The 10,853-nt window shown below is 49.9% G+C and overlaps 1 protein-coding gene across 1 annotated transcript; it reads left to right on the forward strand.

Annotated features, from left to right (window-relative positions):
* Nucleotides 1-260: 260 nt before the first annotated feature.
* Nucleotides 261-10,307, forward strand: CNGA2 (cyclic nucleotide gated channel subunit alpha 2). Its single transcript, XM_067548433.1, has 6 exons — nt 261-373; nt 2,380-2,490; nt 3,253-3,426; nt 6,998-7,105; nt 8,093-8,199; nt 8,884-10,307. Exons 1-6 carry the CDS (start codon nt 261-263, stop codon nt 10,305-10,307), a joined length of 2,037 nt encoding a protein of 678 aa, XP_067404534.1.
* The last annotated feature ends 546 nt before the right edge of the window (nt 10,308-10,853 follow it).

The raw sequence follows: 10,853 nt of genomic DNA on the forward strand, positions 1-10,853 counted from the left end.
GATGATGAAATGCATTGTGGGTAGTTTTCATCGTCCTCTGGTAGAGGCCTCTGCTGGAGGCAGAATGGGGAATGCCCTTATAGTATGATCTGGGTCAGCAAACCTTTTGTTCTTAGATGCCTCCTCTTCCAACAAGTGCCTTCACAGCTGTGCATGGTGCGTGGCATGTGTGCGCTGCATGTCTTTCATATCCTAGTTATTTTCTGCTCTTTCCTGCTTTTTGGGGCAGGGTTCATGCTGGGGGCTTTCTCACATGGAGGATGATGGGAACGAGTAATGGTCTGAAGAACTCGCCTGCTGCCCAACTGCCTCGGCTGTCTGTCACAACCAGTACTGAGGATGATCTGGAGCGGACCGAGCTTGGCTCCAGCAGGTCAGGCTGTTCTTCACTTTGGAACAAGAACTGGGCCCAAGAGAGTGGCAGACTGTTAGTAGGGGTGAAAAGACGGGTGAACCTCAGACTACTCCAAGGGATACTGGGCCCTTTCAGGCATGGCATAATACAGGGATCTAGACAGCCCAGCCAGCTCCAGGGGGACTTCAGCTGACAGCAACCAGAGTGGTATGGGGACCATCTAGTCAATCTGGGGAGAGGCTGTGTGTGAAGGCGTCTCCTGAACACCCGGTTCTGAAGGGGGAATGCACTCTGCGTCTCCTCCCACCGCAGTGCTAGAGCTTGGCTTGTGTACCAGGTGGTAGGGCCTTGTCCAGAGGAGCAGAACTATTCTGCTGGCTCAGCCCGGCAGGCAGACCAGAGAGCGTCTCGTTAATGCTGCTCAGGAAGATAAAGGCTGACTCTCCCTCTCAGGACAGAGAGAACTGGGTTGTGCAGGAAGAATCCAGGTGGAAGCCTGAGGGATGAGGCTTAAGTTTGGAGTCACAGCCCTGTGTGAGGAGTTGGGCAGATCCCAGGAAGGCTCTGTGTGGGTCTGGCAATGCCCACGGTTAGAAAAGGGTGCAGGCACCACTGATTTAAAATGTGTTAGAGGTTTGGGGCATGCCCCGAGGGACCTCACCCACCCCTTACTCAAGTCAATAAGACTGGAAGATGCTATCTGTCTCAGATACTTATGTGCCCCCATTGAAATATCAACAAGTTAGACAGTTTAAATACCTGTGAGCACTGATTGCCAAGAACAGTTCGGTGGGAGAAGAAATTAAGGCCCAGGTACAGAGAGGGAATACCTGTTACTTTGCTCTGCAGGGAATTTCCAGCTCCCAACTACCAAGCTTTAGATGTCCAAGGCTATTATAGGGCCTGTAGTTTTATATGGACATGGGACCTAGGAAAGAAGAAAGATGCTAATTACCTTTGAAAATGAAGTGTTGAGATGAATGTTGGGGCCAGTGAGGGAGAATGATGTCTGCAGAAGATCTAATAGGGACCTGCGAGAGGTCTATGGAGAGCCAAGCAGAGTAAATGTAGTAAAGTCCCAGTGACTTCAGTGGGCAGAGCAGACGGTTAGGATGCTGGAAGGCAAGCCAGCTAAGCATGTCCTGGAAGGGTGTCCTTGTGGTGTCCAGCCTGGTGGCCGACCTAGTGGAAGATGGAGGGATAATACTGAGCAAGAGCTCTTAATGGGGGAAATGTGCCCTTGACAGAGAGAGGTGAGGGCAAATTGTGAGAGCAGCCACGGACATCTGTGCTCTATAGAGCCAGGGAGGAGGGGTAGCAATAGTGCTGAAGTGTCTGAGTACTTCACAGTCAGTACGTATTTACCCTCCCGCACATCTGCGAGGCGGGGCAGTGCAGTTATCCCTGCTGTACAGGTGGGAACTGAGGCACAGAGAGTGACTTACTCAAGATCACACAAGAAGTCTGTGGTGGAACGAGGGCTTGAATGCCTGTACCTTGAATCCCAGGTTAGCAGCCTAACCTATTGGGCCATTCTTCCTCTCAGAAGTGAAAACAAACCCCAGGGGCTGATGAAACCAGGAGAGTATCCAAAGGGAAATCCAGACCTCACTGTGCAAGTAGTCTGGTCACTTTACTCCAGCTCCTGCTGGACACCCACCCTACTCTCCACAGAAAGCCAGATGGGCTCATGTGCTTGAAGGGGAACACCAGGGAGATGATGTTACCATGAGTGACCTCTCCAGGCTGAATGGAGGAAACCAAGGATTGGAATAACAGAGAGGATTCCCTCTCAGCTTGGGAGAGGCTGGGGCATGTGGGTCGGCTTTGCTCTAGCACATGTGAGTGAGGGGGAAGCCCAGGTCTGAATGGGTCAAGGAGCAGAAGGCTGGGAAGGGGGAGGGAAGAATCTTGATGATAAATGATTTCTTCTCTTCATCCCCTAGTGCCTAGGTCATCTAACGGAGCTGGTGGTGGACACAGAGCAAGCGGAGACTTATCTCGATCTCTTTTCTCTTCTGCAGGGCCCCATCTGCAGATGATGACACCTCCTCAGAGCTGCAGAGGGTGGCTGCGTTGGACAATGCTGATCAGCCAGGCAACTCTACCTTCCAAGGGAGAGAAGCCCTGACCAGGTACTTGCAGGAAATAGCCCGGCCTGGGATGAAGCCATGAGGGCTGAGGACTGTTCAGCATTTCCAGCTCAGTGGAGGGAAATCTGCCACGCAGTGGCTTTGCCACGAGAGTGGTGCTGAAGCCCCTTGGTGGTTTGGCTTTGCAAAGGTTTTGTGGGGAAATTGGAAAAATCTTGCAAAATGTCGCCCCATTGCTCAAACCGCCGCTGCCTTTGCAGGGCTGTGTGACTCACCCGCGCGTTTGGGCCCAGCCGCTTTGTGTTTACTAAGTGACGTGTTAACCTTTCACCTCTGGCAAATCCTTTTCCAACTGCACTGGGCAAAGGGGGCTCTTTGATGACCTTGTCATTCACGCCCTCAAAAGGTGACATTTTCCGGGTTTAGGGCCTAGTCCTGTGCTGAGCTGAATTCCCTCCAGTCCCACTGCATTTAGTGGGACAGGACCCTTGTGCTTTCCAGATCTGATGATCTTGGATGTGGGATTTGCTGGCTTCCGCACAGTCTCCATTGACATGCAATAAGCGCTTCCAGCTGTGTGGAGGGATGGGCTGCAGAGACAGCGAGCCCAGAACATGGGAGAACATGCTCATGCTTTTGGCACACTACATGTCCCAGTGGTCCATGGTTTTGAATGGGCATTTGAAATAGGTGTGCACAGTCAGCCAGCATCCGGGCAGCTGTGGTTGGGAGCGGTTCTGAACAAGACCCCCGCTGGAAACGCACCGACTCCTGACTCTCCTGACTTCTTCTCTCCCTGGCCAGGATAGTGCGGCTGGTCGTGGTGCTCAGAAACTGGGCTAACAAGAGCTTGCGGGAGGAGGAACAAAGGCCGGACTCGTTTCTTGAGCGGTTCCGCGGGCCAGAGCTCCAGACGGTGACAGCAGGAGGTGGCAACGACCAAGGGGACCAAGAAAACGATGGCAGCAAAAGCAAAAAGTAGAGTTTCTTAAAAACCATCTGGCTTCTTGGCTGAAAGCCAAATGTTTCTTGTATGGGGTAGACCTCCTCCCCACTCCCAAGTGTGCCCCTCTTTCCCACTGTGCAGAGGGCTAAGCGACTGATTGTGTGCCCTGATACAAGCTTGAACGAGAGGTGACTGGGGTTGCCATGCTGGGCTGTGTCAGAGGGCCGTACCCAGCAGTTTCTGAACAGTTTGTGTTAGTATCTGGATGCTGGCACTGGGCCCTGGTAGGGGCAGTGTATACAAGGATTCCCCAATCCATGGCGCGTCTGTAGTTTGTGTGTACCCTTTACTCACCGTCTAGTTTCAGGGGTTCCTGGAATCACATGCCGTCCCTGATTCTGTACTAGACCTTGACCCTGATAACTTATATCTGCCACGCTGATAACAGTTGGCATATACCCAGTGCCTTTGATCCAAGGGTCTCAAAGCATTTTAGAAAGGTCTGTAAGCAGTAGTGCCCCATCTTATGGAAGGGGGAAGCGAAGGCTTACAGCTCTGGCTGGCAATCTTTTCCATACCCTGGCCCCCTTTTCTATACCAGGCCCCAACCTCTGATCTAGCCAAGACCCCTCTTCCATGTAGCACTATGGGAAGGCAACGTGGTGGTTTATGATCCCCTGGGGAGAGTACGCTTCTGGTTGAGAACCCCTGGTTTAGAGTGTTTAAGCTCAAATAGGAAGTCTGAGGCAGAGTCTGAAATGGACTCCAGTGTCCCGGCTTCCCAAACCAGACCGCAGCTATTAGGTCAAACCTCCTCTCCTCAGCCATAGCTGCTCCCAGAAGGAACTCCCAGGAGACCTTGACAAATGTGAGTGAGTCACCTGGCCGCTGCCGTATTTGCAAGTCTCGATTCATTCTCTGCAGGAGCCAAAGGGAGCGTGTTCATTGCTCAAGCCTTCTGCCAGCATGTACACTGTGAGGGCTAGTTCTCTAACAGGCTCTTCAAATCCAGCCCTTTCATCTATACTACACATACAAGCAGAGGGAAAAACAATAACCTGGCTTTTCTTCATCTCTATAATTAAAGGGCAGAGCTCCATTGACTAGTCTGAGCCCCGCCATTATATGTGGTAATTAGAACGCTGAGAAATGATTGTTTTCTGTGGGAGAAAAAGATCAGAGGCTTGTATCTGAGCCTTTAATAGCTGCAGAAGAAAATGTTCTGCCCTGTGAGATTAAAGGTGGCTTGTTAATTATCAGAGGCAATAGGCTCAGAACTGGAACAGAGAGAGATGGAAGGGGAGCATATTCAGAAGGGGTGCTGCAGGAATGAGCTCTCTACAGGGAGCTGCCACTTTCCAGAGGTTTAGAGTCATAGAAGCTGAAGGTTGGAAGGGACCTCAGGAGGTATCTAGTCCCACCCCCTGCTGAGGCAGGACCAACCCCAACCAAACCATCCCAGCCAGGGCTTTGTCAAGCCAGGCCTTAAAAACCTCTATGGATGGAGATTCCACAACCTCCCTAGGTAACCCAATCCAGTGCTCCACCACCTTCCTAGTGAAAAAGTTTTTCCTGCTATCCAACCTAGACCTCCCCCACTGCAACTTGAGACCATTGCTCCTTGTTCTGTCATCTACCACCACTGAGAACAGCCTAGCCCCATCCTCCCTGGAACCCCCTTTCAGGTAGTTAAAGGCTGCTATCAAATCCCCCCTCATTCTTCTCTTTTGCAGACTAAACAAGCCTAGTTCCCTCAACCTCTCCTCATAAGTCTTGTGCTCCAGCCCCCTAATCATTTTTGTTGCCCTCCATTGGACTCTCTCCAACTTGTCCACATCCTTTTTGTAATGGGAGGCCCAAAACTGGACACAATACTCCAAATGCGGCCTCACCAATGCCGAATAGAGGGGAATAATCACTTCCCTCGATCTGCTGGCAATGCTCCTACTAATGCAGTCCAGTATGCTGTTAGCCTTCTTGGCAATAAGGGCTCACTGTTGATTCAGTGGCTTCTTGTCCACTGTAACCTCCAGGTGCTTTTCAGCTGAGCTGTTGCCTAGCCAGTCGGTCCCCAGTCTGTAGCAGTGCATGGGATTCTTCCTTCCTAAGTGCAGGACTCTGCACTTGTCCTCGTTGAACCTCATCAGATTGCTTTTGGCCCAATCCTCCAATTTATCTAGGTCACTCTGTAACACAATACCTGTCATGACGTGAAGTCATTAATGTGATGTTGTGACGCAGCATTATGACATCCTAACTCAATTATTTCTCCTTGGTGCTAACCTATCAGTGATGATCAACAGGGGTTAGTAGAACAAAATGGCATCCTCCGTGAATCGTGACTCTGCAGGCACTATACATGTGAGGTCACGCTGTGTGGTGCAAAAGGGTGTCCTCCACACTAGAGATCGCTGCATCCCCATCTACTGATGGCACAACCCCACTAGGGAACTGTTGGCCTGGCTGCTGCATCTGAGATCAGGGCTCCCGTGCTATACAAACACAGTAGAAGACAATCCCTTTCTCTGAAAACAATGTAACCCATTTTTTAACAACAAAAAAAATTCCCCTTTTTAGACCAATGTTGAACAACCACCATTGTGGTGGCCCTACCGAACCTATGCATGAACCTGCCCTGCAGGCTCTGCCAAATGCGTTGTTCCCAAAGCTCTGTGCTTTCCTGCTGACAATGCCTGTGCTGTGCAAAACCAGGGAAGTATAGGCAAGGCCGGAGGACGTTGGTTTTGAAGGTAGCAGAAGCAGTGCTGCCGGGTGAGGGACTTAGCAATTGACAAATGGATAAGGATGAAATTTGTTTTGTTTTCCATCGCAGGGTGGGATTTTTGTAAATTCAAAGGCTGTGGGGAGTTTTGTCCTCTTGGCATAGAGTGAAAGAGACAAGCCTATCAGTTCGGAAGCAGAGTTTCTGTTCCTCTCTCCTCCAGTGAAATCTGGCAATTGCTGCACACACATCTCATTGCCGAGTCCCCAGATAAGCAGGATCAAACGTGTGCGAACAGTTCAAAGGTTGGACCCACAAATTCAGTGAGCAGACTGCAGGCAGCACAGAGCAGAACGGAAATGGCAATTCCACAGTACTACCTGCTACAGCAACCACTTTCCTTCCTTAGCATGGCGCCTCATATGCCCCTAAACTACATGGACACGGATTTCCCTCCCTGCCCTAATCAACACTAGAGTTATCAGCAGACTCAGAGCAGTATCTATTGTACTGACACATACAATACCAGATTATATATGAGAGGGCATGTTGTCTAGTGATGGCAACAGCAGCAGGGAAATCAAAAGACCTGAGTTCTATTCCTGATTCTGCCACTGACTGGCTGGGTGACCTTGGGCAAGCAACTTAGCCTCTCCATACCTCAGTTTCCCCCTCTGCTTATTGAGTGAGCACATTTTTTACCTACTTCAAAGGGGTGTTGGGTGGGGAGGGCTTTAACTGATGTACCTTGGCAGGTGCTTAGAGATCTTTAGATGGAATTAATTAAAATTTATAATTAAAACAAGATGTAATTGATGCTCATTGTGCTGTTAACCACATGCAGCCTCCTCCACTGTGGTTATCTTGGTTTCTATTTTCAGGAAGAAATGGGAGCTCTTTGTGGTGGATCCTGCTGGAGACTGGTATTACTGCTGGCTGCTTGTCATTTCAGTGCCTGTCCTTTACAACTGGTGCTTGCTCGTGGCAAGGTGAGTAGGATGCGTTCCACGGCTACCCTTCCACCACCTTGGATGCCATTTCTGAGGCCAGCATCAGCCAGCTGAAACTGGCTTATGTCTTGGACTGGTTCTGTGGCCGCTTGTTAGAGGGTGGCTGGCCCCTTGGAAGGGAGGGACGGCTTAGCCCACCTGTGATACAGCTGATTTGCCTCCAGGTAGAGAGGATGAATTAGGTCATGTGAGAGATGGTTGTGTGTCTAAACTGGGCTGGGGGAGAAAAGCAGAGGCCAGTGGACAACTAGAGTGAAACTGCAGGAAGAGTGTTTCCCGCAGTGGTCCTTGATGAAGGGAGTTGCGACTGGGGAGAAAGCCCTGATCGGAAGTTTTGCTTTCCTTTTGGGGAGAAGGCAAAGAAAGCAGGCCAGGCCTTGTGTCTTGTCCAGCATCTTGGAAAGCACGTTGGGAGGTGGGGCTGTGCCCAGCATGGCATTGGGATGGAAGACTTTTTGGGTTTGTTTTTTAACTTTATGCTAATAAGCCAGACCTCAAAAAAGGCGGCCGGTGTTGGACTCATGAATGTCTTGTGAATATTTGAGGAGTCCAAGGTGGGAAATTGAGGCAGCAGCTGCAGACCCACCCCAGCCATGAGGGGGCACACGGGAAGTGATCGACCTTGTTGCATCAATGGGAAAAAAACCCAGTTTTGCTATTGTCGTGGCTCTGGAAAGGCAGAATCACTTCAATCTAGGTTAGATGCATGTGCTGGGTTGGTGGAGTGGCATTGTGCTATTGCTGGGAGGCTTAGCTCTGTGGAGGGAAGATGTTGCAAATGTAATGGACTTAATTTCCAAGGCATGTTGAATGGCTGGAAATTGACAAAGATCAGTCCTGGTGCCCATGACAGCATGTAGGGACCCCAGTACCAGCCTGTGTTCAGTATAAGTGATGGGGGTTGTGTTGGTTTCTGTATCTTGATAACGCACTCCCTTTAATTACTGCCATGTGGTTCTCCCACAGAGCCTGTTTCACTGATCTCCAGAGGGGCTACTTTATTCATTGGCTGGTGCTGGACTATGTCTCGGACTGTATCTATATCGCCGATATTGTCATTAGGCTGCGAACAGGTGAGCAGAAGGGGCATCTTGGACTTGGAAGGATTTGTTTTAATATTAATCACCTGAGATCTGCTATAAGCTGTCAGGGACGTGCCTGATCTGGGGCTCCTTTAGGAGGAGTGGCTTAATCGATACCTTGGTGTTAGCTAGCAGGAAATGGCCTCTGGAGAGAGTATCTCATTAAAAGCTCTGTGAAATAGAGTAAGTTTCAAAATGAAAGATTCATCATCCAGCTTTTAACTTCACCTATGAATAATTGTACAAAATTACTCACATTACCATTAGTATTCGGGCACAGCTTTAGGTCTGTGTCTTTGGTTTGGTATCTGTTAAGTTAATGAGTAATCTAAATGGAAAAACGGTAGAATTTAATGTTCCCAGAATGTAGTTGGCTGCTGTGCAATTTCTGTCTGTCACTGCAGAGCTCTGAGCTAATTCACTATATGGAGGGCAGAAACATCAGTGTGTCCTCCTATTTTTGTGTCATCAGAGTAAATCCCTAAGTAGTACCCTTAGGTGGCTTTTTCCAGATGAAGACCTTGAGGGTTGGCGAAGGCTTGTAGACTGAGCAGATCAGGTGGAATTAGAAATATTTTAATGACTATATGTGTATGTTGGGGTGAATGCTACTCCAAAGCCAGGAGAACAAATGTATCTGAACCAGGACAATTCTTTCCCTTGTTTCTCTGTTAGGTTTCTTGGAACAGGGTCTGCTGGTCAAGGACCCAAAGAAGCTACGGGATAATTATATTACCACCTTACAATTCAAGCTGGACGCCCTCTCCATCTTGCCAACAGACCTGGCCTACTTTGCAGTGGGATTACATTGGCCTGAACTACGCTTCAACCGGCTGCTGCACTTCTCCCGCATGTTCGAGTTCTTCGATCGGACTGAGACCAGAACCAGCTATCCAAATATCTTCAGGATCAGCAACCTGGTGCTCTACATCCTGATCATCATCCACTGGAACGCCTGTATTTACTACGCCATCTCCAAGGCCATTGGGTTTGGGACAGACACCTGGGTGTACCCCAATATCACAGACCCTGAGTACGGGTATCTCAACAGGGAGTATGTCTACTGCTTCTACTGGTCCACTGTGACCCTGACCACCATTGGAGAGACCCCAGCCCCTGAGCGTGATGAGGAGTACCTCTTCGTTATTGTCGACTTCCTCATCGGCGTCCTCATCTTTGCCACCATAGTCGGGAATGTGGGCTCCATGATATCCAACATGAATGCCACCAGGGCAGAGTTCCAGGCCAAAATTGATGCCATCAAGCACTACATGCAATTCCGCAAGGTCAGCAGGCACATGGAGGCCAAGGTCATCAAGTGGTTTGACTACCTGTGGACCAACAAGAAGGCTGTGGATGAGCAAGAGGTACTCAAGAACCTCCCTGACAAGCTGAGGGCGGAGATTGCCATCAATGTCCACCTGGAGACTTTGAAGAAGGTGAGGATCTTCCAGGACTGTGAGGCTGGTCTGCTAGTGGAGCTAGTGCTGAAGCTTCGGCCTCAGGTTTTCAGCCCTGGAGATTACATTTGCCGGAAGGGGGACATTGGCAAGGAGATGTACATCATCAAGGAGGGAAAGCTGGCCGTTGTGGCGGACGATGGCGTGACCCAGTATGCTTTACTTACTGCGGGAGGCTGCTTTGGCGAGATCAGCATCCTCAACATAAAAGGGAGCAAAATGGGCAACAGGCGCACGGCCAACATCCGAAGCCTCGGCTACTCCGATCTCTTCTGCCTGTCTAAGGATGACCTGATGGAAGCAGTGACCGAGTACCCTGATGCCAAGAAGGTCCTGGAGGAGCGTGGCCGGGAGATCTTGATCAAGGAAGGACTTCTGGATGAGTCTGCGGCCGCAGAGAATGCAGAAGGGAAGGACACGGAGCAGAAGCTGGAGAGGTTAGAGTCCAACCTGGAGACGCTGCACACCCGTTTTGCCCGGCTCCTGACCGAGTACAATGCTGCCCAGCTGAAGCTAAAACAGCGCATCACTGTCTTGGAGTCCAAGGTAAAGCAGTACAATCAGGATGAATTCTTCTCTGATGGCACAGCCAGCTCCCTGGAGGAAGAAGAGGAAGCTAAATCCGAAGGGAAGGAATGAGGGCTGTGGCTATGTTCTGCATTGTGCTGAGATGGCGTTTGCCAGCTTCTATAGTCCAGGAACAAATTGCTCCCACAGCCTTATGTGAGACTTCTCTCAAACCCAGAGAAGTGCTGCTACTGCTGACTCCAGTAGCTCTCAGGTTTCTCTCTCTTCTTGCTGCCTTAGTCCAAGACTTCACAGATCAGTAAAAACACGAGAATGACCTCTGCTGCGACTAACATTTCCGTCTAGCTTCTGCAAGGAGCCTGCGGTCCTCTTGCCTTCTTTACTCTTTCTTGCTTTAGAGATCAGGACTTCATTAACTCAATGCCTTGTATGGGGGAGTCAGTGGGCACTTGTGGGTCCCATCAGTGTCTAGGTGGCAGTGCATAAGCACTGATGTAGTCAGAGATCTTCACTTGTCCTTCTCCCTTTTTTAAGGGGGCTGGTCAGGATGCTCTTTGTTATCTCATGGGAATGCTGACCCTTCTAAACAACCAAAAGAGCGAGAAACTGAACCCTAAACCAGTTGCTCATTAATGTATTTTGATATCTGCTTTTATA

Source organism: Emydura macquarii, unplaced genomic scaffold, assembly GCF_026122565.2.
Source record: "Emydura macquarii macquarii isolate MOO-44397 ecotype Brisbane River unplaced genomic scaffold, CSIRO-AGI_Emac_v2 contig_1253, whole genome shotgun sequence".
NCBI classification, from domain to species: Eukaryota; Metazoa; Chordata; order Testudines; family Chelidae; genus Emydura; species Emydura macquarii.

What these genes read in the sequence shown, in the direction of transcription:
- CNGA2 (XM_067548433.1), top strand. Translation starts at nt 261, where the DNA reads ATGATGGGAACGAGTAATGGTCTGAAGAACTCGCCTGCTGCCCAACTG. An exon ending in GGGAGAGAAGCCCTGACCAG is followed by an intron (nt 2,491 to 3,252) that starts GTACTTGCAGGA and finishes CTCCCTGGCCAG; the next exon opens with GATAGTGCGGCTGGTCGTGG. An exon ending in TGGTGCTTGCTCGTGGCAAG is followed by an intron (nt 7,106 to 8,092) that starts GTGAGTAGGATG and finishes GTTCTCCCACAG; the next exon opens with AGCCTGTTTCACTGATCTCC.